Below are 26,877 nucleotides of genomic sequence, written 5' to 3'. Positions count from 1 at the left end.
GTGAGCGTGAAAATGTTAAAGTTTTTGGTGCAAGTTATTTTTCCCTTTCTGATGTTTTTATCAACCACACTTTTTTATACGCCCGATATATATATATATATATATATATATATATATATATATATATATATATATATATATATATATATATATATATATATATATATCTCGGGGCATATTATGTGATGCCGGTCGTCCGTCCGTCCGTCTGTCTGTCTGTCTGTCTGTCCGTCCATCTGTCCGTCCGTTCCTGTCCGTACTCTTAACTCCCAAAGTTTTCAACTTTCACGTTTCATATTTGGTACATAGGGTACAGACTGTGGAGACGGTGTTTCGCGACATAGGTTCGCCATCTAAAGTGGTTGCCATGGCAACCAGGATGCTGTTTTCCATCCGTTCCTGTCCGCACTCTAACTCCCAAAGTTTTCAACTTTCACGTTTCATATTTGGTACATATGTACAGACTGTGGAGACGGTGTCGCGACATACGTTCGTCATCTAAAGTGGTTGCCATGGCAACCAGTATGCTGTTTTCCATGTAGTAGCACAATTCTGTATATACCTTCTTGTTCGGGCGTATATTGTGCTCACTTGCGCTCTTGTTACTGATTACAATATACAAATACATATATTGCTTTGAAATTATTTGGATCAGACTTCACTGCAATGCTTTATAAAAAAATATTAATTATTAGACGAGTCTTTTAAAAACGATAAATGTATAAACAGGCGAGCATTGGGTGGCTTTGACACCAACTCTCTGGTATCCTGTCACTTCGCTCTTCCATGAGTCTCGATGTTGTTCATAGAAAAAATACACTGAAAAATCCGACTTTATAAAGGATGTAACATTTTGCCCAGAATTAAAAAAAACAATCGAGTCATTTGAGGCCCGACTCCGTCTGGGAGCTTTTAAGAATGAGACTCGCAGAGATACAATAGTCCAAGAAACACCCACTTTTTAATTTTTTTTACAATATAAGTATGTAATCCTTACTATAATTCACAGAGCAGTGTTTGTGTGTTTGCTTTTGTTTATTTGTCACGCTACTATACACTGCGGTCTGTTGCCTATACACCACCCAAATAAAGGGATCCATCAGAAGAACTTGTTGCCCGCTTGGAACAAGATCTCCCGTAGGCAGGGCCACTGAGAGGGGGGAGCAGGCAGGGTAACTACCCTGGGGCCTGGAATGATTCCTTCAATTTTTTGTTTTATATAATTGAAGTTTGTGGCAATTAAACACCGGGGCAGCTTTATTTTGTATCTCCCTCCTTGCCACTTGGGGTGATTCCCTGGCATGGGTAGTGATACCCTCACTCGTAAAGTATACTGCTGTGGGAACAATTTATATAATCACAATCATGGCAATGATGTAATGACATAAATGAGCGCAGGAGTGTTGGCCATACCCCATCTGGATGAAATTTGTTAAACAAATCTGCATGAAGGAATAAGTGAATAACACCCCAATTTCCCTTGACTACGGCATGTGTTCCTGATGCCGAAAATACAGAAACCTCCGTTTAGGTTGTTTAAAAAATAAAATAAAAAATTATGAAGGCGGCCCAACACTTAGTAATGCCCCGGGATCCATTCTGGCTCTCGGCCTTCCCGTAGGGTGGGTACTCTGATATGGCATGAATAATTGTAAAGATCATAACATCAACATGACCCCCTCCCCCCCGGAGACTCGCATAGGTGTAGCGGACCTGCTTCTAGTGTTGAGTAAAGAAAGTTTTTGTTTTTTTTCAAAATATTCTTACTCTTAAAATGAAAAATAACAAATTGGACTTTCACAAACTTTACAACCCATTCTTTTAACCCTTTGAATCCTCCTTGTATGAATGGTGAATTGAAAAACAATTGACTTTACAAACTTTTACATTTTCTTTTTCATGTGCACATGACAATAATAATTTGATTATATTCTGATCTTTGTTTTTCAATGGCCAATGAAAGGTGTGCTGTATGTAAAGCCCCACAAAATGTATCACATCTCCGGGCATTTGAATAGGTCAAAACTATTCGTAATGATCATAAATTTGTGATGGAGAAGGAAACGCTGTTTGTGTGCATGCACTTGTTCTTAATATTCAGTGTGCAAACGAAGAAGTGGGGCTGGCAGGATAGCCTAAAGGTATGCACACTCACCCCTGAGCTATCTAGCCTGGGTTGAAATCCCGTTCCAGCTAAAAAAAACTTGCATCCCGATGTTTCCTAGACAGGGTGAATCATCAATGCCACCTTGGATCGATGTTAAACTGGGCGTCCTGTCTGCCAGCATTACTTGGTGCATGTTAAAAATTTACACATTTATAAGGTGGAAACACGATCTGTTTGATTCCTAGGCAAGTTATTGTTGGCACCCTGGGCAAATTCCAAATTCCTGCACACTTGCACACTCGGTCAAGTATCCTGCGTTGAAGTGCCAACCCGTCCAGGATTGTAATCCCAGGTGGTATACCATTTTGGCAGAACAGACACTCTGGATAGAGCATGGTGCATCATGATGATGATGATGATGATGATGATATTACGAAGTAGGATGGGTGTTTGACGTGTTGCCAAAGTGCTTGACATTTAGCTCTCAAATCACTTATTTTGATCGTATTGTATACCTATTTGGCCGGGAGTCAATTGTATGAGTTTGGCTTGCAGGTCGCATCATTTATTGAGGTGGGAGAGGGTGACTATTCTGATGATACAGTGCCTCTTGTAAGTTAGGACAGGAATCTGGACAGGGTCCTAGAACTATCTCACCTACATTTTCTGAGATCTTTAATATCCACCAAGTAACACAAGCAGACTGGAAACCCAGCTTAATGTCCATCGGAGGAACAGCTCACTTTGTGATGCAACACCCTGATTGTTGAGCACTAATCCAACAGTTTATAGTTGGGCCAAGAATATGCAATTATGACGTCCTAACGAAGGCACCTATGATGTCGTGAAAAAATCACACTCATTCCGCATGAGGAGTACTTGTTACGTGCCAAGTTTCAATTTTTTTTCCTTGGTGCGGTTTCAGAGATACAGAGGTCCAAAATTTCCCCGTTTTTCCAATATGGCTGCCACACCATGTGACCTATGATGCCATAATTATCATTACAACATTCTATATGAGTAGTCGCATCAATTGTGAAAATTTCATCCCAATCTGACAAGCGGTTGCGGAGAAAAACACGAAAGTTCTGTGCGGACAAACAAACAAACAAACGGACAAATGGACCCAAATGTTACCCTCTCCTTTGGCGAGGGTAACAAGTAAAAAAACATCAAATGTCATACTCATAGCCCCTGTTGTTTTAGTAGTTTTGCTGTACGGAGTTAAAGGGCTAGCTTATAATTTTGTACAACTCAAATAGCCGCCAGTCAGCCAGCTTTGATCAGATTGCAAAATATAGTGACGTGCGCATGTATGGCATTGTGTATTGTGCTTGTGCCAAGTTTGAACAAAATCAGACCATGCATGTCCGATAAATGTTTGGGGACACATTTAAGTAACAAAATGGCCACCAGCTGGCCATCTTGGATCTGATCTCGAAAATAATTGATGTGCTTATGTGGAACATCATTCATCATCTGTGTGTCAAGTTTGAACAAGATCAGTAAATGCAAGTCCGTGAAATGGTTAAGGACGTGTTCAACATCAGGGTTTTTTTAACATCTAAAATGGCCGTCAGTCGGCCATCTTGGATCTGATCTCAAAACAAAATGACATGCATCTGTAAGCTGTCATTTGTTATCAGTTTGCCAAGTTTGAACAGCATCAGTAAATGCATGTCCAAGAAATGCTTGAGGACGTGTTCGACATCGGGGTTTTTTGCAAATAAAATGGCCGCCAGTCGGCCATCTTTGATCGCATCGCGAAACAATATGATGCGCATATGTATACCGTCATGTGTTGTCTTTGTGCCAAGTATAAATACTGTTACGAATTTGGGAATTCGATCGCACACAACATTCAGGTTCCTTTAGTCAGTTATGTCGATAAGTGCTTGTTCCCTAGATAGTTCACCTTCCATTGTTTAATGGGCAGAAATCGATTAAGTGCGCTGCGATTCAATTTAATAGTTAGGGAGCGATCATAACACAATGGAGACGCCCCTCCCCCCTCTTCTGTGAATAGGAAGAAGAGCCCTCCCGTTCCATGATTCATGACGTCAACAACTCCCTCCCACCCGTGGTTGAGTGGGGGATGGAGCACGAGGGCATGAGTCATGAGTCACGCCGGGAGCGGGGGAAGGGCGGAAGAGGATAAGGAAGAGATCCTCTAGTTGGTTCGTGTTCGGGCTGGTTGTTCAATAAGCTTCTTGCTCTGCTTGGCTCGGTAGGCTTTTTGAAGAACTGCTTTGTTTGGAAGAGAGTTGAGCCGGTGGCTCGGCTCGAGCTGCTGGTGGTGGCTTCTCTGGCTTGGTTCGTCAAAGAGAGTCGGCTGCTTTTGTTCATCGGAAGAGAGTTGAGCTGGTTACTCGGCTAGCTCTTCTTGATTCGTGGAGCTCTTTGTTCTCCGTTTGGTTCCCGGCTTGGTGTGACTCATCGGCCTCATCTTGGAGGTAGTTCCTCGGGGAAGCGGCGCATCGACGGGAAGGATCGGCGCCTCGTTTCACCAGCACGTGTTGAGAAGCGTGGGAGGATTCGCTGGAGCTCGGGAAGGATCGTGGCTCACGGTGATTGGGTCCAGCTCGCTCTCGCTGGAGCCTGAGTCCAAACAACTTGAAGACCACACGAGGTGGAGAGGTTCGAGATAGGTGCTGGGTTTCAGCTCACCTGTCCTCCGAGCTGGAGCCCGTTATTAAAGGCATCAGCCACCATTTCTCGGGTGTGTGTGTGCGTACGTGTGTCCGTGGGCCCGTCTCATAAGTAGGAAACTGCAAAGTGCTTTGTGTGCTGTAAATGTTTGCATTGCATTTCGTAAAGTCGGTGTAGTTCTGCTCTTACGTGCTTCCCTAGTTCCCCATTATTATTAATAAATACCCCAATTGTTAAATGTTAACCCGTTCGTTGCGTCCTTTTTCCTTCATTGAACTGCCATCATTGCATTCGGAATATAGCGGGCTTTTTAATAGCCGATAAAGTGATCAGGTCCAATGGGGCTTTCGCGATAATGCCCCGCTCGGTTATCCCAAAACGACGCGAGCTGTTTAAGTGGCTCGTTTCAAGCTGGCCCCGTTGAGGTACAGTCTCTCGGTAGTCTGCCCGCGCGATTAGTTAGGTATATCGACAATTCGGCGATTGACCCTGTAGCATGGGTCGAGTGTTGACTAGGCTGTGGTGTGCTTAAAACACACCCGTAGCGGGATTTCGGCGTTTGATCTGGAAAGCTGCGACTAGATTGTCCGTTCGGTGGGCGAGAGCGGTCGTCCGCACGTCGGCGGGCGGAAATCTACAACAATACAATCGGTCCATACATGTCTGAGATATGGTTGCGGACGCACGCATGCACACGAAAATCGAGACCAATCCATAAGCCCCCGTTTCAGGCAAGGCCAACGGGTGCTAATGAAATGCACACAATATATTAAGTATATTCAAATATTGAGTGGAACCCCAAACAAGCTAATCAATGGAGAGTGGAAGTGGGTGCTCCACTAACAACATTAACCCCTGAACACAACATTCATCTGGTTTAAACTCACTATTTTCTGCTCTAATATGCAGTGAATCAGATGGGGCCTCTTTATCCTGAGCCATCCTGTATTATCGCACAGTGCACAGAATCTGTTAATTGGCTTGCTTGACATTTACAAGGTGAAAACTCTGAGTTTGACTACTAAATTATTTGAAAGATCACGTTTCTCATTTCTTGGTTTCTATTCTAGTGATTCTATTTTGAAGGCCTTTCAGTTAAGATTACAATATCTAAGATGGACATCGGGTGAGAGCTTGCATTCGCAAATAAACTTGTTTAATTCCAGCTGCTTCTGAGGCAGAGATCTTGAGATTCCATTGGTCAAAATGGTTTGTGGTGTTGAACTGAGCTCTCTGACGTCTGTTCATTTTGGGTTTATGCAGATCACAGTCATACGCATGAACAACATCAAATGAAAACATTTAATTAGCTTGCAAGTTTGTCATTCTTTCTTGAAATGAAATGAAAGTATCCCTTCTTTCTTGTTAACCCATTCCTTTGGTGAAGGCAATGACTGGGCAGGTTGAAGTTTGTATGAAAACTTCAACCTTGTCACGTTACACGAGATATTTATTTTCTTTAAAGCCACAATCCTTGTCTGCTACCCATTCAACGTTTCCATTGATCTTCTTTTTCAGGAATTTATTGTTTGTGTATGCCCAGAGCGTGAGCTTCTCAAGTCGACAAGGTTCTGCACGAAACATCACTGTGAAGGTGCAATTCATGGCTGGAGAAGATGCTCGCCAAGCCTTGCCCGTAAGTGTGCGTGTGCATGCGTGCGTGTGTGATATTAATTATCCTTCCAAATTCGTATCATCTATCTATAATTCCAGCAGTGTGTGTGTGTGTGTGTGTGTGTGTGTGTGTGTGTGTGTGTGTGTGTGTGTGTGTGTGTGTGTGTGTGTGTGTGTGTGTGTGTGTGTGTGTGTGTGTGTGTGTGTGTGTGTGTGTGTGACCGCTGTTTCTCGACAACCACTGGTCCGATCGAATTGAAACTTGCCAGGTATATTGCTGGGGGCCTGAGGATGTGCCTTTTCAAGGTTTGATATTATTCGGACAAGTGCTTCCCAAGTTATGGTCATTTATTTACCAAACCAATGACAGGACACGTTGCTGCGTGGGCGTGGCCGATGGGGAAAGGGCGCCATTTAGTTATCATGGCGTCGGAGTGGCAATGGTCAATTGCAACGTATGTCATGGCAAGCAAAGACAGGGAGGTAAACTTGATTTTAATTTGGATTTTAATTAACTCTGTGTGTGTGTAAGTATCACAGCAGTTGTTACTTCAATGCAAGCGATAATTCGTGGAATGCATGTGAACATTCCGTACAGGCACGCACCACTTCCGGGTAGTGATGACTTACTGTATTCTAATAATTTATCGATTTCTTCTGCACATTTATCGATAAACACAATGCCCCAATCCAGTCGTCGTTTACAAGAGCGAAGGAACGGCCTGTGTGGTTGTCTGAAAGGTTTTTTTTTGGGGTTTGCATGTACGGGCACGTGCGAGTATTAGTGATTATAAGTATGCTTCTTCTTCCACATTAAAATATTACTGCATCTCATAAACAGCTCCGTTAACACATGAAAATTGCAAGGATGATTCGATCCACTCGTCGGTGCAAGAAAACGATCATTTCATGACACGTAAAATATAAGGAAAATTCTCGGTTTCAAGAAAGCTACCTAATCCGTATCCCTGAAACTGTAAAATATGTATTTTAAATACACAGGAATTATTCAACTTACTAGTTCTTGCAATAAAGCCTCACAACCACCATCAATTCGACTTGAAAGTTTCAAGGAAGCTCCAGGTTTGTATCTACATGTTTGGGCTTTGATTTTGCAATGAGTGAAAGAAAACGAACTGAAGACCTCAAAGAGGAGAATCCATATTCACCAAAAAATTGCAAGAACCACAGGGTGGAGTACACAAAGGCACAATTGACTCGAGCTTTTTGCCAAAATAGTAGAGCAAAGGTTCGGCAATTTGTGTATTAGTCCTGTAAAAAGGTTATAAATGGTTTAATCGCACTGTATTTGTAATTTGGTGTTCTGCCCAAAAGCAGGTTCAGTCCTGCTGAAGCATTTTAATAGCAGGGGTTATACTGGGTGGTTTGACATTGCCTTCCAAGGTATAACATAACATATACAAAATAAAACGAGAATTAAAGGCAATTTCATGTGCCTCGACTAAAATTGATAGATAATATTGATTGGTCTCCATATGCGGGTTTCGGAAGGTGGAACGGAGCCATCCGAGGTGTGTGCGTGTGTGTGTGTGTGAAGCGTGTCTACTACTAGTTATCTTAAAATGTCCTCATCATCGTCACCTTTGTTGTGATTGGCCAGGGCAAATTTTTTTGACTTGAGTCTTTCATGAACAAACTGGCCAAGACTGACGTTCAACGGAAGGTGGCGGAATTTTGTAATTAGTTCAAGGTCAATGAAATGACTCACCTACTTTTCGCAAAAGACCCCATGGGATCTTTATCATTCACCAACCAATGCCAGCAGGCAGAACACCGATCTTCACCTCCTTTTGAGGGATGGAACACCTATTGATCTAATTCCTTGCCTTTGAAGTACCGGTTCGACAGTTTATAGCCAAGTGGAAAATGGAACCCAAACTTTACAGCTCAGAGGTGAGTACATTCCATCTTGTCAGGGTATTTGCATCATCTTGTGGGAAAATTTTTACGTAACACAAATCTAGTGGAACTAAATACTAAATGGTTTGTATTAATTCAAAAAGGTGTAGAATCGTTTGATTGCTTCATGGAAATGGGCCAGGAAGCATCAGATCTTGTCTCATCGCCCATCTTGTCTCCTGCTCCCCTTGTTGTACGTTCTGTGCGTTTGCTCTCATATGAGCCTTGACATTATATACCCAAAAAAAGAAGTATGCTTATAAAGGATCATGTAATTTATTAGAATTAGGGGGAAAACGTACGATTATATTATTTATGAGAAGATTCTGCAGAGGCTCGGTGAGGATAGAGAATTAGGAATCTCAGGAAACACTCGAGGCATCAACACGGTCAGGCACTCGGATACATCAAGAGGGGGGTTTTGTTTGGGTCAAAGTAGTATGAGCAAATGTTGCTTGTAATGTTTTGTTACTTGTAATGCTGCATTCCCTCCCCCTGCCCCCCCCCCCGAGGTTATGTTTTCACCGCTGTCTCTGTCTGTCTGTCTGTCTGTCTGTCTGTCTGTGTGTTTGTTTGTCTGTGTGCAGGATATATCAAAACATGGATGGATTCGGACGAAATTTTGTGGGCAGGTTCCGTGTGTGACATGGACGAATTGATTCGATTTTGTTGATGATCCGGATCCAGATACCAGAATTTTTAAAGTCTTTGTTCACGATTGAGAGATTGGCCAAAAAACTATTTGTCGCATAATATCTCAACAAGTTGTGTATGGATTCAGGCGAAACTTGGTACATACGTTGGGTGTTTGACGAGGAAGAATTTATTCCATTTCAATGAAGATCCAGATCTGCATCGGGATTCGGTAATTTATTTTCAGCGATTCTTCACTTTTGAGAGATGGGTCTTAGAAACGATATATATATATATATATATATATATATATATATATATATATATATATATATATATATATATATATATATATATATATATATATATATCACAATATCTTAAAAAGTTGTCGATGGATTTGGACAAAATCGGTGGACAGTTTGGGTGTTTGATAAGGACAAGTTGATTCCATTTTGATGCAGATCCGAATCCGGATGCGATAATTTTTTGTAATAAGTGATTCTTTACCTTTGAGAGATGGGCCCAACTACAATATGTAGCATGATATTTCAAAATGTTGTGGGCAGGTTATGACAAACCTAGGTGGATGAGTTGGTTAGGTGACAAAAACAAACTATATAGATATTGGTTAACATCCAGATCCAGCCTAACATTGGGCTACAAAACGTAAACTGTTCAGCCTGGCTTAGGTATGTGTTCTACCAAGTGCTGTTGTCATTATATTTGTACTTTAACTTTAAACCTTTAAAGTTGGATTGTGAGTTATTTTGTAGTAGTTATAATACAGTGAATTCCTTGAATGTTTCACCATGTCATGAATCCCAATCCATGCTGTGTTGTGTTTACTGCGTCATTCCCCTCAATTTCTAATCTACCTTTTCAAGAGTTCCTGTGTTTTCTGTATATTTCTGTATGTACCATATTTCACATCGCAATGTACGTTGAGTATGCCGACATGAATTGAAAATAATTTATTGATCAATGAGTGAACTCTACTTTAAATGATGATCCATTGTTGCGAATGACAAGTCGATGGAAATGTCCCTGTTCTGCTTTAAGGGAGATGTGGCCATGGTATTGAAGGATTTATTGCGGTCCTCATCATCATCTTTTTCATTCATTCCAGGTTATTTTTGGAAAGTCCAGCTGCCCAGAGTTAACTTCCGAAGCCTACACTGCAGTTACTTATCACAATAAGTGAGTTTGGTGGTGAGACATCGTACACATTTTATTCATAATTTACCAGGAAGTCATAATTTTTTATTCTGGCAATTTTGATTAAGCTCATGTCAAAGGAGAATTTAACTGAGGCATTGGGGGGAGTTAGAGGACGGGGGGAATGGGATCAAGATGGAGAATCTGCCTGATTAAATTACTTTTCCATGGGAAACTATTGTTTGTCATCACAGTTTGACCAGGATTCCATTACCAGTTTGACCTGCTGGTTCCATCTGGTTATTGAGGCATGGCTGTGCCGCTGATGCAGTAACCCTGCATATTTTGGTGGGAATTTGGAACTTGTTCAAAGTTCTGGTGATGACACGCCCACTCTTTGTGAAAAAAAAACATTGTGGGATCTTTAACATCCACCAGTAAGTGCTAGTATATGGGTCCCTAACTCGATGCCAATCCTACAAATGGCACCCTCATTGATGCAACATTCTGCTTGCGAAGCACCACTCTGACGGTATATAGTTGCCTCAAGAGTCAAACCCAGATTATACAGCTGAAAGGCCAAGTACACCACCTGCGCATCATCACCTCAGACTATTAGACAATTGCTGATGGTAAAACTTTTGAGACACGAATCCAGAACAGCACAAGGAATGTCATTTGTGGTGCAATTTGCTCTTGTTGCGGCTGGCAATCTGATGTAGCCTTGTGATGGGAGCAGCTTTATTGGCAAGCTTTTTCAATGTTTGCCCCGGTGTTCTGATATTGTAATATCTAGACGGTGAACCCCTGCCATTTGATATTATCGCCGTTCAAGGTCAGATGCATCCTAATTCACCCATGGCCAGATACGCTCATCCTCGCTGTATAAATAGTGAGCTTCTGATGAGCTTGTGGTATTTGGTGGTGTGAGAAACAGTTCAAATGGCAAGTGATCACGCTATTTTTCCAGGCAATCGGTCGGTCGCTGCCTTGTTCAACCCCAGCGCTTGTATTTACACGTTTTCCTTGCTACTGTTCAGTTTTTGCCTTCTTGTTTGTTTTTGTTGCACTCTTTCATTTTTCCACATACAGACATGGTTGACCCCTTAAAATGAAGTCTCTGCCCTTGGGCAGTTTGTAAAATTGGTCAGAGGGCAGGTGGTTCTCTGTGAAATAACTACTTCTAAAATGGCCCCACACTTGAGAAAAACGACCCAAGTAAAAGTTTAAAAAAAATAATAAAAAAAAGTTGCTTATTTTGGGAACGAAAACGAAAAAAAATTGACCTCAAACGGTGAACTGATCACAATTATCTTTTGATTTGTTGCCGAGAACATGTGTAAGCATCATTTCAGTGAAATGTTTACGTTGTGGGCCCATTGTTGGCTTCACAGGAGGTGAAAACGTGACTTTCCCTTGTTTCACGTGGCATGGAAAATCGCAGCATATTTGGCGCTAGCGTGTTAACGCCCCGGAGTTGAATGACCAGACGCCCAGTTTCTAGTGCCCCAAGGTGTGCGTTATCATAAACAAATATACACCAGACAAATCAGACTTTTTTGTAAATAAATTCCTGAAGCTTGGGTGGGGGTGGGGGGGGGGAGGTCTATAAGTGGCTGAATACTTTTACAACCAGTGAATTTTGATTGGTACATGTGTTTTTGCAGGTATTCCTGACATGTGACCTTCAACTTTTACAGTGTTTCATTTGATCTGTTCAGTTATGAATAAAAAAGTTTATTTGGAAACATTGGTTCCACATAATTTGTAATTCATCTAAATGTGCCATGATTGGTAAGGGGTGAATACTTTTGCAGGCAACTGTAGTTTCAGTGTTTCCTCGCTTCTTCCCTCTCCTCTTTTTCCTGTTCATTCATGTCCTTGATGTTTGTCCCACTGTCCGTTTTACCTTTCTCTTCCATAAGCTTCATTCCTGTAAAGAAAAGAAAAAAAAAGTAGGAAAATATTTTGCAAATGAATAATACAAGTTGCTCCAGTTCCAGTTCCAGACTTTCAAAAGCTCCAGTTCAGAATCCTGTTGAATCTTGAGCTCCACAAATCTCAAATAATAAACTAGAGTTCATAGAACACTTTACCCCACGCAGTCTTGAGAAAAAGGACATGGGAAGGGTCTTTTCAATGCTTGCTTTGCGTTTCCGAGCACAAGCTATATTTCCTACGAGCTGCAATTTTGTCTGAATCTCGATAATCCCCAACGCTGACGGTGCTTTCGGCAAATTTGATTGCTCAAGATAGCCTAAAATGGCAATAATTTGTCCAAGTACTGCTAAATTGGAGGTTTTTCGAAGTGCCAACAAGGTAATTTGTGTTCTGCAGTATTCAAGTATATAATTCAATTAAAATATAATAAAGTTGCAGAAAAAAAAACAAAAAAATTTTTTTCAGACGTTTACCGCCGTTGATGCACCCACCAGCTTTTTTTTCTTCTTTTTTTTTGTGTACTTAGGCCTAAGTCACATTTGCCACGGCGGCCGTGGGGTCTCCAAAATCTACGGCCACGAGCAATTATACGGCGGCCGCAGTATTTCCACGGTCACACAATGTAGCAGTCACGTGTGTTTTTATTTTTCGGGGAACCGCACGGCGTATTTATAAATTGTGGAGACCGAAAACGTGGGGTTGTCGTACGGTCTTTGATTTGATGTCGCACGGATGACCTTAGGGCGTTCCTGCGGCGGCCATATGATTTTCAAGGCAGACGCAAGGTGCCCGCAAGGTGACCGCAGGGGGACCGCAGGGGGGCCCTAAGGCGAGCGTGCGGCCAGACGGATGGTAACGAATGGGTTAAAAAAAAATTTTTACCAGTTTTTTTTTTTCGGCTTGTCGAATTGCTACGGCGAACGTAGAAATGAAAAAAGTTATAACTCCGCGTTATAATTCCACGGCGACCTTACGGCCTGTAAAATATAGCCAAACGGCGTAGGGCCACCCTGAGGCCACCGCAGAAACTCTGAAACAAAAACTCAGAAACAAATCGCCGCACGTTTCTGTCAATTCAGAGGGCGTACGGCGCCGTATCCTCGCTGTAGAGCAAATGTGACTTTGTCCCTAGTCGAGGCTTGTGGAAGAGTACACTGAATGGATCAGGATGCGACAGGACAAAAGGAACAGTTGAGATAGTGGGAAACACCAACAGCAAAGTTGAAGGCCAAGAGAGAGGCAGACTTGGACAGACAATGGGTGTGGGGAGGAATCGGGGGGGGGGGGGTGGCGGGCAGGAGAGTATGCATGGGGTGGAAAATATGGATGCAGAAGTAAACTCTCAGGAGGGAAAGCTGGAAATTTGGAAGGAGGAGGATGGGGGTGGGGCTAACGACGGTAAAAAAAAAAAAAAGATCATGGTTTTACATTGGGCATGATCTGAGATGGTGTGGAACAGCTCTCTTGAAGACTTGGAGGGAGAAATGAGGTTGAAGAGAATGTGGAAGTTTGTTCTACAGGTGGGAAAAAGAGGAACAAATGAGTGTAGGTGGGCAGTGATCCTGGATTTTGATAGTTTCACCAGAAGAGGGATGAAGGTGGACTATGTGTGCCTGGAAGAAAAGGGGGGACTATGTGTGCCTGGAAAGAGCAGAGTGTACAAGATCAGAAAGGAGGTGGTGGAAGACAGAGAAACCACCGACCTGTCTGCAATGGTGAAGTGATAGACCCGTAGACTCAGCTTCATCGCGGGAGATTCCAAGAATCTTAAAGACCTTGGATTCCACAGCGTCAAGCTGAGCAAGATGCGAGGCAGGGGATCCAACCCAGAGGGGAGAGCAGCACTCCATCAAACTATGGATGAAGACCTTGCAGGTGGGTAGGAGTTCAGGTGTGCCAATGAAGGACTTTGTACGGCGGAGGATGCCCAGTCGGTGGCTGGCTTCGGAGGCCAACTTTGAAATGTGGTTTGCCAAAGAAATATCATGGCTGATAGTGAGATCCAGGAGTTTGAATGATTGAACTTCCTCAAGAGGATTGTAACGAAAGTAGATGGGGGATTTGCCAGATGGTCCTTTCGGAGATATAGTGAGAGTGTGAGATTTTTCAGGATTGAAAGACGTACTCCAAGTGCTTGACCAGCTTGTGATTTTTGTCAAGGTCTGAAGAGAAGGAAGAGGCTGCTGCCTGTTTTTCTCAAAGATGAGGGATATATCAGCACAGGTTGGAGTCATCAGCAAATAGATAAAGTGGATTTGCCAGAGAGTAAGAGAGATCATTGATGAAGATCAGGAATAGAACTGGGCCCAGAACACTGCCTTGGGGGCACTGCAGCCTTGACAGGAAGAGATGAAAGCATTCCTTTGAGAGCCCCACGTTGGCAAGATATTCGAGGAAGTCAGTAATCCACGTGTGGAGTTAGTCTTGAATTGCATAGGGAGAGAGTTTGGAGAGTAAGGCAGGATGCCAGACGATCAAAAGCACGAGATATGTCCAAAGAGACGGCCCTGATCTCATGTCTGACATTGAGAGCCTCCACCCATTGTTGGGTGAGTCGAAGCAGCATGTCCAAGGTGGAGTGACCTGGTCTGAAACCAAATTGGTGATTTGAGATGAGGTTGTTGGAGAAAAGGAAGGTTTTAATGTCAACTGCAATGATGGATTCCATGACCTTGCTGATGATTGGAAGTAAGCTGAGAAGTCTGTAGTTAAGGGGATCCGTTTTTCCTCCTTTTGTCTGAAATGCAGTGCTGTTGGCGGATTTCGGCTCAGACGGAGGATGATCGAGCGCATTATGTTGGGGTGAAAAGGTCTAGAGAGAGGAGGTGCAAGAGCAGCAGAGCAGGTTTTTAGAAAACATTTGCTGATGCTGTTCGTTTGAGTAGCGAGTCGGAGTCGAGGATTAAAAGAACCTTCTCCACCTTCTCAGGTGCAAAAGTCAGAGTCCAAGAGCAATTGGGTATGATGGGGGAAAAGATGGGGACCGAGAGTGATGGGTTGGGGACACAATATTTGTAAGCAAGCACCAAATTGAGGCATTCAGCCTTCTCACGAGTGGAGTCGGCTGTGGTGCCATTTGAAGAGAGGGAAGGGATGGAAGGGGAGCGTACACTGGAGACGGACTTAACAAGGAGCCACCAGGTTTTCGAGGAATGAGACGAGTTTGAAAGTTGATTCTTGAAGTTGGACAGATGTTGTTTTTGTTTCTCCTGAAAGTGGACGCACTCGTCACAGACTTTTAGTAATGCACTGGCATTGCCTTCGGTCAGATTAGCCTTCCAGAAAGAGAAGGGGGTGGGGGGGATGGAGAGATAATGGTAGGATAATTGAAGATGAGATGGGATGAACCTGTGCATGGGAGAGAGAACAGGTTTCTGTGGAAGAATTCCCAGGCTGACTTAACATCAGGGACAGTATATATCGAGGACCAGTCCTGAAGAGAGATGGCTGCTTGCACTTCCTGCCAATCTGCTGGAGTGAACTGCCAGACTCGCCGGCATTGAGGGAGCTTTCTGAGAATAGGCACGGAGATGTCGACTTTCACAAGCACAGGATCAGATGAAGCAATTGGAGCAGAGGAAAAGCAGGAGAAAACCACCTTGTTCAACATGTTAAATTAGTTTACGCCACCTTGTTTGACACATTACATTAGTTTTTCGTGCTTGTTATATGTGTCCTTTATGACATCCTTAAAAACAGCAAGCTTCCTGTTTAGAATGATTTTCAATTTTGTTTGACTGCCAGACAGGCCGACAGATTAAAACGATCACCTTGCTCCTCTGTGCGCGTGCGAGCTTGGGATGAGATTCCGTACAATTTGCCAAAGTACTACTAAACTGCAGGTTCGTGCACCGATTTGTATTCAAACTGTAAGGTTCAATTGAAATCAAGTAGGTCCTCAATCATCGGCTGACGTCTACAGACAGATGGGCAGAGTGAAGTAATTACTTAACCATGCTTCACACACGGGTTCATAAGATGTAAAAAAAAATAAAAATTCAAGCCTACTTTGACTCAGTTTCTGCAGGCCATCCATCATTCCTGTAAAGTTTTCCACTTATACAATTTTCCTTCACTTTTTCCATTGCTCTTCATCTATCTTTTATTCTGTGTGTGTGTGTGTGTGTGTGTGTGTGTATGTGTGTGTGTGTGTGTGTGTGTGTGTGTGTGACCGCTGTTTCTCGACAACCACTGGTCCGATCTAATTGAAACTTGCCAGGTATATTGCTGGGGACCTGAGGATGTGCCTTTTCAAGGTTTGATATCAATCGGACAAGTGGTTCCCAAGTTATGGCCATTTATTTACCAAACCAATGACAGGACACGTTACTGCGTAGGCGTGGCCACGCGTTCACCATTACGGGTTACAACGTACGGCCTTCCGGATAGTGATGACTTGCTGTATTTTAATAATTTCTCGATTTCTTATGCGTATTTATAGATAAACACAATGCCCCAATCCAGTCGTCATTTACAAGAGCGAAGGAACGGCCTGTGTGGTTGTTTGAAATGTTTTTTGTTTTTTTTGCACGTACGGGCATGTGAGAGCGAAGGAACGGCCTGTGTGGTTGTTGTTTCTGGTATGAGGTTTGAAGGGTTTTTTTTGTTTGTTTTTTTTTTGCACGTATGGCCACGCATGTACGGGCACGCACTAGTAATATGTAAATTATCTAACCTGACTTGATTTTCTTATTTTTCTAATCTAATGTTGAAAATAATATTTAAATAAATTATTTGATTGCTTTCAATTCCTCTGAAACTTGTGGAAGAGCGAGGAAACAGGGGAGAACTAGGACGGCATCCGGCAGAGCGTATACCTCCGCCAGGCTGAATAGTTTATGTTTTGTATCCCACTGATAGGCCGGATCTGGATCCAGACCTGAACCTTAATTGAGCCGGCTAGTTCTTGTTACCGAACTCACTCATCCACAAAGTTTCGTCAGAATTCGTCCACAACCTTTGGAGATATCGTGCTATATATCGTTTTTGGTCCGATCTCTCAATGTTGAAGAATCACTTTTTTAAATTCTAGTAGTCGGATCCAGTTCCGGATCCTCACCAAAATCTCATCAGTTCATCCTTGTCACACACTCAACCTGCTCACCAAATTTCATCTGGATCCGTTCACAACGTTTTGAGATATCCTGCACACAAACAGACAGACAGACAGAAAGGGGTGAAAACATAACCTCCTTCCACATTCGTTGGTGGAGATAATGAAACACAAGGAAATCTGTTTGAGTTTGACATGTGTAACATGTGGGTATTCAATCATGTTGAGATAACGAAAAATCATGTTTACTCTGGTTCGGAATTCATGTTCGATGCGGATCCACAATTCTCATTTTGACGGTCCCTCCCTTAAAAAGGGCTCAAATCCTTCGTGCATCCCTATATTTTCAATGCTAACATTTCATTTCAAGCTCAGGATATATCGAGACTTTAGTACAATACAATCGTGTTCGGTTGTGGTCAGGGGGTACGCAGTGACCCTATCTGGCCCCACGGCCTGTATCTTTCAAGACCATTTTCTTTACGAGTTTGTGTGAAGATTGGGTGGAAGATGACATAATTATGTCTGTGATTGATTGCTGAATGAGTTCACCGTACCTTCTGTGTGCGGCTGTTTCTAGGTCCCCGGATTTCTTTGACGAGATGAAGATGAAACTTCCAGCTCACTTGACAGACAGTCATCACCTCCTCTTCAGTTTCTTCCACATCAGCTGTCAGCCGAAGCAGAACTCACCGCTCGAGACAGCCATCGGTTACACGGTACATTGCACCGCATCTGTCTTTTCTTGGTCAATTTTTTTTTTTTTTTAAAGCCGTTTACTTCTCCCTGCTTTGAGCAGAATAAAAATCTCAGTCGGCAAATCACTTGGGCCCAAAAAAAAGATTCCTAATTTTAAACGACTTCTTGTGAGTTCTTCCTTATTCACTCAAATAGTCATCTCGTTCCGTCAAGTCGTGTCTGACTTCTCGTGACGTTCATGATGAGATGTTTTTCCAACCGTCTCTATCATGCGCTGCTTCCCGAAGCTCTGGAAGACACAGTTTGGTTGCAGCCTTCACCCCCATCCATTCAGCACATCCAATCCCTACCTCTTCCTCTTCTTCCCTCAACCACACCCAGCATGGTTGATTTCTCCAGATTTTAGTTTTCCGCATGCACGATGTGTCCAAAGTATGACGGTTTCTGTTTTATCATCAGCACTCCTTCATGCACATGGTGGTCTAATTTCTTCAAGCACCGATTTCTTTGTTCTTCTTATAGTCCATGGAATTTTTAACATTCATCTCCAAAACCACATTTCAAAACTCTCAATCTTCTTTGTTTTCTTCTTTCCTGTCCACGACACATCCATACATTGCAACTGGAGATACCAGAGCATTCACCAGCCCCCTCTTGTTGTGTATTGTCTCATCTTTGTCTTCCCAGATCTTTGTCAATCCTGACATTGCTGCTATTCCCAATGCTAACCATCTATTAATTTCTCCTCCACATTCTCCCTTCAATTCAATCTTATAACCCAGGAAGATGAAACTTTCCATTATTTCCACATGATTGTTTCCCAATCTCAACACGTCGACCTTCTCAGTTGACAAGATTTTCGTCTTTTTTTTAGGTTTAAATAAACACCAGATCCTTCACTGTCTATTATTACCTTCAACTTTCCCTTATTCATTGATCTTGCATTCCAAGTTCCAATTTTGTGAACGTTTGAGAAGTTCACAGTTCAACTTTCAGTTCTCGTGACCTCAGCGACTGGATTTCCTTGCGGGTTTGACCCAGACCCATCGTAATGGCCAGTCCAACTCGCTTTGCTCTTTCCCAGTAGCCAGTTGGGTCCTTTCAAACCTGGGGGTCTCATCATCTGACATCATAGCTTGATCTCTTAGATTTCTGCTCGTGATTTTTTTTTTTCCATGGCAGTGGTTTGCCATTGCCTTCTTCCAGGCAGTGTCTGTACGCGACATGTGGTCTGAGCCATTGTTCTCCATAAGATAATCCACTGCCATGAATCCACAATATGTGCCAGCTACCTGCTTGGCTATCCAAGACCTGCTACCATGGCTTCACGTAACTAATCAGGAGGCTAAAATGGGGTAGTACACCTTGCTCAAAGGTGGCTCTCAGGTTATTGAATGTAAAGGCTATACCTCCTTTAAAAATGATCGCTGCCTTCACCTCATTAAACCCTTGGCCTTTCGTTTCAAAAACTGAATCGCAAGGCAGCGATGGATTTGAATTTAGAGTTTCCTTATCTTAAGGGGCTGTCACACCTTGACGTTTCAGCCAGCGTATGGCAAGGTCTCAAAATGTATGTAAAACGCTGGCGTACGCTGAACTATTGATGTTTTTTTTTAAGTTTTGGGCATATAATAACGTGTTGGACGTATGCATAACGTATTCGTATCGTACACAGAACGTTTTAATCACATATAGATAACTTATACTGACGAATGCTGAGCATGTTGTCGGCGTTCACAACCTATGCCCAACAATAGTCTAATTTATGCATAGCGCGGCAGCGTATCGCCGACTATCACATGGCGTCGGCTATTCATAGGCTGCGGCTCGACGATCCAAATCATAACCGCACGAGACATCGAAGTGTAAAGCCGCTGTCACACCTTGACGTATGAAAAATTTGCCGAACCAAGCTGGCACACGTCGAATACATTATGGGTAAGTTTTGTATACATTAAGAGCACGCTGGCATACGTCGTCATACGCTGAGTACGTCGAGAAATTTTCAGCATGTTGAAAATTTCTCGACGTACTCGACGTATGACGCACGTTCCGCATACGCTGGCCATAAGTTGAAGGCACGCTACGCGATCGTTGACACACGTCGACACACGTTACTTGTAAGTTACTCATAAGTCGAAACACGTCAATGTAATGGTTCACGTCAGTGTTCCAGACTCCCTGGTTTTTTTTTTTTCTTCTTCGGTATAACGGTGATGTTGACACTTCGATTTCGAGTGTGGTTATGATTTAAATCGTTGAGCGGCAGCCTATTAATTGTATTATATTATAACCGCATTAGAAATCGAATTGTCAACATCACCGTCATACAGAAGAAAAAAAAAACCAGGGAGTCTGGAACACTGACGCTAAACATTGACGTGTTTCGAGTTGTAAGTAACTTACAAGTAACGTGTGTCGACGTGTGTCAACGATCGCGTAACGTGCCTACAACTTATGGCCAGTGTTATGTGGAACGTGTGAGTCATACGCTGGCATACGTCGAAAAATTTCAAGCATGTTGAAATTTGTCTAACACCTCAGCGTACTACGACGTATGCCAGCATACTACGAAAAAAGCCAGCATACTACGACGTATGCCAGCGTGCTCTTAACGTATACAAACTTAAGGCGCTGTCACACCTTGACGATTTAGCCAGCAATGGCAACATATAAAAATGTATGTAAAAGGTTGGCGTACGCTGAAATTTTGATGTTTTTTTTTTAAGTTTTTGGCGTATTCATATCGAGTTGGTCGTATGCATAACATATTAGTAACGTACACAGAACGTTTCGTTGTCTAAAAGATAACTTATACCAACGAATGATTAGCCTGTTGTCGGCGTTCACAACCTATGCCCAACGATAGTCTAACTTATGCATAGTGCGCTGCACGTATCGCCGACGATGACGTGGCGTAGCCTATGAAAAGGCTGCCACACGCCGATTCAAATCATAACCGCATGAGAATTGGAAGTGTCAACATCGCAGTCACACCTTGACGATTTAGCCAGCGTATGCTGACCTCTGAAAAATGTGTCGTCAACGATCGTGTAACGTGCCTACAAAATGTTACTCATAGGTTATAAATAAGTTTCGGGTACGCTAATCATTACCTCGGCGTGTTTCGACTTATGAGTAACTTACAAGTAACGTGTGTCAACGTTCGCATTACGTGCCTACAACTTATGGCCAGCGTAGCGGAACGTGTGAGTCATATGCTGGCATACGTCGTAAAATTTCAAGCATGCTAAAATCTGAGGACAACCGCAAAGTACAACGATGAAAGCCAGCGTACTACGACGTATGGCAGTGTTTTTCAGCGTGCTCTTAATGTTATCAAAACTTACCCATAACGTATGCGACGTGTGCCGGCGTTTTAGCCAAATTTTGCATACGTCAGGCATACGCTGGCTAAATCGTCAAGGTGTGACAGCGCCTTTAGATGAGCTGCCCACCAAGGCTAATGAGCCACATCTGCCCAAAACAACTGTTTTTAAGGTAGTGGTGATTTGCCTTTCACCTCGACACTAGTTTGTGAGAACAATCCCACCACGTGAAGGCCGATGTGAGACTAGATTAGGCTGTTTGAGACTCTGAGCTTTTAGAGTATTTTATACGCATTGAGAGCTTATCCTTAATGTCGCTCCAGGGAATAACAGTTCATGGGGGTAATTCACTCAAATACATTGCATTAATTACTTGATTTGAATTATCATAGTACACATGTTTCAACCATATACATTTTACCTGCAGTGTCCTTTTTCTTCGTTTGCCTTTTTGCTTTGATCAGAAAATGAAAATGACATGTTTGTTTCCCACTTTCCTCAGTGGCTGCCATTGTTGAAGCAAGGCAGACTTGTAACTGGCAAATTTAAGCTGCCAATATCCCAAGAGAGACTTGCAGCAAATTATTCTTCATTGCCACCAGAGGTACTTCAGCTTTTTTCTGCCATAATCGTTTTTGTGTGCGTGTGGGTGTGTGTGCATGCGCGCGGGTAAGCACGCGCATGTCCTCGAAGGCAATCTACTATATAAATGGCAGTCCTTCTGTCTGTCCGTCTGTTTTTTTGTAACGAATAAGCTCCGAGACCAGTGAACCAATCTTGATGAAACTTTAAACACATATAGAACTAACATTCAGCTCCAGGATGTGTAAAGTGGCTTTCCTTAAAGATGAAAAAAAAAAAAAAAAAATATATATATATATATATATAATAAATAAAATTTCCATTAGGAAAAAAAATGGTTTTCGAATAGTGCGCCGGCGTATTAATCATAACAAAAGGGTTCATGGTTAAAAAAGGCTAGGGTTTTTTGAAATACAAAATGTTCGTATTCGTTGACTTTTTAAACATACACATTCTCCTGTTATTGGAATTCTCGTACTGCACGCGCACGGCAACAGCTAACTGCTGATAGATCTGCTCATGAACGAGCCAGGCAAGCAGAGAGAGAGAGAGAGAGAGAGAGAGAGAGAGAGAGAGAGAGAGAGAGAGAGAAAGAAGGAGAGAGAGAGAGAGAGAGAAAGAAGGAGAGAGAGAGAGAGAGAGAGAGAGACACAGAGAGACACAGAGAGACACAGAGAGACACAGAGAGACACACAGAGACACAGAGAGACACACAGAGACACACAGAGACACACAGAGAGACAGTCAGTCGCCTAACTGCAAATAGAGCGTCACACCGATGGGCGAGAGAAGCACAAAACTCACGTTCCAGCTTTCTAGGTCCGGGTTTTGGCAGGCTATCAAGGACAGTTTCCACTGCTGCTAGAAACATTGAGTGGCTCAAGGCCACCTTCAACTATGACCTCTCTGAGGATTACGGCAGCATGAGGAATGAGGAAAGCCTTCCTTCCATAAATCTGAGGAATAAAAGAAGCCTTCCCAATTTTCTCCATACAACTAATGCTTCAGTCTAACTAGCGTGAGGAAAATAGGGCAAATTTCCCGGGTATTACCGGGTACTTCAGCTAGTGCAGTATATTGTACAAAACATCATAATACCAACTATAACTTAGTGTAAAAGCACGAGTAAATCTGCCAACACAAGCCTTCATTATGAGACACGCAAGTGCGGAGAGACACGCACGCGCAGGGAGGCATGCACGCACGCACGGCGAGGGACGCACGCGCAGGGAGGCATACACGCACGCGCGGAGAGACACGCACGCACGGGGAGACACGCACGCACGGGGAGACACGCACGCGCGGGGAGGCACGCACGCGCGGGGAGGCACGCACGCGCGGGGAGGCACGCATGCGCGGGGAGGCACGCACGCGCGGGGAGGAACGCACGCGCGGGGAGGAACGCACGCGCGGGGAGGAACGCACGCGCGGGGAGGAACGCACGCGCGGGGAGGAACGCACGCGCGGGGAGGCATACACGCACGCGCGGGGAGGCACGCACGCGCGGGGAGGCACGCACGCGCGGGGAGGAACGCACGCGCGGGGAGGAACGCACGCGCGGGGAGACACGCACGAGACATGCACGCGTGGAGAGAGAGAGAGAGAGAGAGAGAGAGAGAGAGAGAGAGAGAGAGAGAGAGAGAGAGAGAGAGAGAGAGAGAGAGAGAGAGAGAAAGAGAGAGAGAAAGAGAGAGAGACAGAGACACACAGAGACACACAGAGACACACAGAGAGACACAGAGAGACACAGAGAGACACAGAGAGACACAGAGAGACACACAGAGACACACAGAGACACACAGAGACACACAGAGACACACAGAGAGACACACAGAGAGACACACAGAGACACACAGAGACACACAGAGAGACAGTCAGTCGCCTAACTGCAAATAGAGCGTCACACCGATGGGCGAGAGAAGCACAAAACTCACGTTCCAGCTTTCTAGGTCCGGGTTTTGGCAGGACATCAAGGACAGTTTCCACTGCTGCTAGAAACATTGAGTGGCTCAAGGCCGCCTTCAACTATGACCTCTCTGAGGATTACGGCAGCATGAGGAATGAGGAAAGCCTTCCTTCCATAAATCTGAGGAATAAAAGAAGCCTTCCCAATTTTCTCCATACAACTAATGCTTCAGTCTAACTAGCGTGAGGAAAATAGGGCAAATTTCCCGGGTATTACCGGGTACTTCAGCTAGTGCAGTATATTGTACAAAACATCATAATACCAACTATAACTTAGTGTAAAAGCACGAGTAAATCTGCCAACACAAGCCTTCATTATGAGACACGCAAGTGCGGAGAGACACGCACGCGCAGGGAGGCATGCACGCACGCACGGCGAGGGACGCACGCGCAGGGAGGCATACACGCACGCGCGGAGAGACACGCATGCACGGGGAGACACGCACGCACGGGGAGGCACGCACGCGCGGGGAGGCACGCACGCGCGGGGAGGAACGCACGCGCGGGGAGGAACGCACGCGCGGGGAGGAACGCACGCGCGGGGAGGAACGCACGCGCGGGGAGGAACGCACGCGCGGGGAGGAACGCACGCGCGGGGAGGAACGCACGCGCGGGGAGGAACGCACGCGCGGGGAGGAACGCACGCGCGGGGAGGAACGCACGCGCGGGGAGGCATACACGCACGCGCGGGGAGGCACGCACGCGCGGGGAGGAACGCACGCGCGGGGAGGAACGCACGCGCGGGGAGACACGCACGAGACATGCACGCGTGGGGAGAGAGAGAGAGAGAGAGAGAGAGAGAGAGAGAGAGAGAGAGAGAGAGAGAGAGAGAGAGACACTGAGAGAGAGAGAGGAACATAGAGAGAGAGAGACACTGAGAGAGAGAGAGAGACACTGAGAGAGAGAGAGACACTGAGAGAGAGAGAGAGACACTGAGAGAGAGAGAGAGAGACACTGAGAGAGAGAGAGAGAGAGAGACACTGAGAGAGAGAGAGACACTGAGAGAGAGAGAGAGACACTGAGAGAGAGAGAGACACTGAGAGAGAGAGAGACACTGAGAGAGAGAGACACTGAGAGAGAGAGACACTGAGAGAGAGAGACACTGAGAGAGAGAGACACTGAGAGAGAGAGACACTGAGAGAGAGAGACACTGAGAGAGAGAGACACTGAGAGAGAGAGACACTGAGAGAGAGAGACACTGAGAGAGAGAGACACTGAGAGAGAGAGACACTGAGAGAGAGAGACACTGAGAGAGAGAGACACTGAGAGAGAGAGACACTGAGAGAGAGAGAGACACTGAGAGAGAGAGAGACACTGAGAGAGAGAGAGACACTGAGAGAGAGAGAGACACTGAGAGAGAGAGAGAGAGAGACACTGAGAGAGAGAGAGAGACTGAGAGAGAGAGAGAGAGACACACTGAGAGAGAGAGAGACACACTGAGAGAGAGAGAGACACACTGAGAGAGAGAGAGACACACTGAGAGAGAGAGAGACACACTGAGAGAGAGAGAGACACTGAGAGAGAGAGAGACACTGAGAGAGAGAGAGACACTGAGAGAGAGAGAGAGAGACACTGAGAGAGAGAGAGACACTGAGAGAGAGAGAGACACTGAGAGAGAGAGAGAGACACTGAGAGAGAGAGAGAGAGACACTGAGAGAGAGAGAGAGACACTGAGAGAGAGAGAGAGACACTGAGAGAGAGAGAGAGACACTGAGAGAGAGAGAGACACTGAGAGAGAGAGAGAGACACTGAGAGAGAGAGAGAGACACTGAGAGAGAGAGAGAGACACTGAGAGAGAGAGAGACACTGAGAGAGAGAGAGAGAGACACTGAGAGAGAGAGAGAGACACTGAGAGAGAGAGAGAGACACTGAGAGAGAGAGAGAGACACTGAGAGAGAGAGAGACACTGAGAGAGAGAGAGACACTGAGAGAGAGAGAGACACTGAGAGAGAGAGAGAGACACTGAGAGAGAGAGAGAGACACTGAGAGAGAGAGAGACACTGAGAGAGAGAGAGAGACACTGAGAGAGAGAGAGACACTGAGAGAGAGAGAGAGAGACACTGAGAGAGAGAGAGAGAGAGAGAGACACTGAGAGAGAGAGAGACACTGAGAGAGAGAGAGACACTGAGAGAGAGAGAGACACTGAGAGAGAGAGAGACACTGAGAGAGAGAGACACTGAGAGAGAGAGAGACACTGAGAGAGAGAGAGAGACACTGAGAGAGAGAGAGAGACACTGAGAGAGAGAGAGACACTGAGAGAGAGAGAGAGACACTGAGAGAGAGAGAGAGAGAGAGACACTGAGAGAGAGACACTGAGAGAGAGAGAGACACTGAGAGAGAGAGACACTGAGAGAGAGAGAGACACTGAGAGAGAGAGAGACACTGAGAGAGAGAGAGACACTGAGAGAGAGAGAGAGAGAGAGACACTGAGAGAGAGACACTGAGAGAGAAAGAGGTTGAAGTCTTGTTGAACAGTTCCTTTTTTGCCTTTGTTCTTGTTCTTGGTTTGTGTCATCAGGTATTCCCAAGAGATCTTAGTTTTGTTCATCTCTTCTGCATGTTGTTTCTGATGAACACTGAGGTGCATTATCACCTCACTGCACCATGCTTGCTGGAGCACATTCTTCTTTGATGTATTTGGGGTGAGGGGTTTGGGGTAAGGATGTGATGTAGAGGGGTGGATGTAGAGATGAAAGATTGGAAGCCAACCAGGAGCTAGTGCCATTCCATCCCATGTTTCCCATGTACATAAAACCCACTGGGTTTTATGTACAACAAGGAATTAAGGCACAAGAGGAGGCCATTCGGCCCATCATTCCTGCGCCACACCAATCCCAGATTTAATCAATCCCTTGATACCCCTCCCCTTTGTGTGCAGCCTTTTGGCTGCTACACTGGTACTCATTTTGCCGACCTCAGAAGGATGACAGGCTGAGTCAACCCCCCCTGGTGTTAATTCAGCAGCCAACAAGGCTTGAACTCAGGACCCTTTGATCCCAAGCCACCACCCGAGCTGCTTAGCCAACAGACACCTCCTTGAGACCAGATGAGTTTGGTAATTTATTAGTTATCTGTTTTTGAACCATCAAAAAGAAGCACATTGTGTATTTTATAATTTCATGCTCAACTTTGGAAATTTTAAAGTACCGAATAAAACTATGCAAATGTATTTGAAATTCACCTGAAAATGTCTGGAATTCCCAACAGCACATGTTCATCTTGCCAGC

The 26,877-nt window shown here is 44.4% G+C and overlaps 1 protein-coding gene and 1 long non-coding RNA gene across 3 annotated transcripts in view; one reads left to right on the top strand and one right to left on the bottom strand.

Annotated features, from left to right (window-relative positions):
* Positions 1–26,877, top strand: part of LOC147031988 (dedicator of cytokinesis protein 7-like) — a 272,420-nt gene that overhangs the window by 138,764 nt on the left and 106,779 nt on the right. For both annotated transcript variants that reach the window (XM_085869231.1, XM_085869229.1), the window contains exons 16-19: positions 6,275–6,392; positions 10,053–10,123; positions 17,656–17,794; positions 21,606–21,707. In XM_085869231.1, the coding sequence (XP_085725357.1) occupies positions 6,275–6,392; positions 10,053–10,123; positions 17,656–17,794; positions 21,606–21,707 (430 nt within the window). The remainder of the gene's footprint in view (positions 1–6,274; positions 6,393–10,052; positions 10,124–17,655; positions 17,795–21,605; positions 21,708–26,877) is intronic.
* Positions 11,698–26,877, bottom strand: part of LOC147031990 (uncharacterized) — a 17,483-nt gene continuing 2,303 nt past the window's right edge. Inside the window, exons 2-4 of the long non-coding RNA XR_015055002.1 lie at positions 26,832–26,877; positions 17,127–17,166; positions 11,698–12,014 (exon numbers count right to left, since the gene is read on the bottom strand). The exon at positions 26,832–26,877 is cut by the window's right edge and continues 32 nt beyond it. This is a non-coding gene — a long non-coding RNA (uncharacterized LOC147031990). The remainder of the gene's footprint in view (positions 12,015–17,126; positions 17,167–26,831) is intronic.

Source organism: Eptatretus burgeri, chromosome 2 (genome assembly GCF_056783735.1).
Source record: "Eptatretus burgeri isolate ZD-2024b chromosome 2, Ebu_testis_v1, whole genome shotgun sequence".
Classification (NCBI taxonomy): domain Eukaryota; kingdom Metazoa; phylum Chordata; class Myxini; order Myxiniformes; family Myxinidae; genus Eptatretus; species Eptatretus burgeri.
This window is presented reverse-complemented; position numbering and strand designations above follow the sequence as displayed.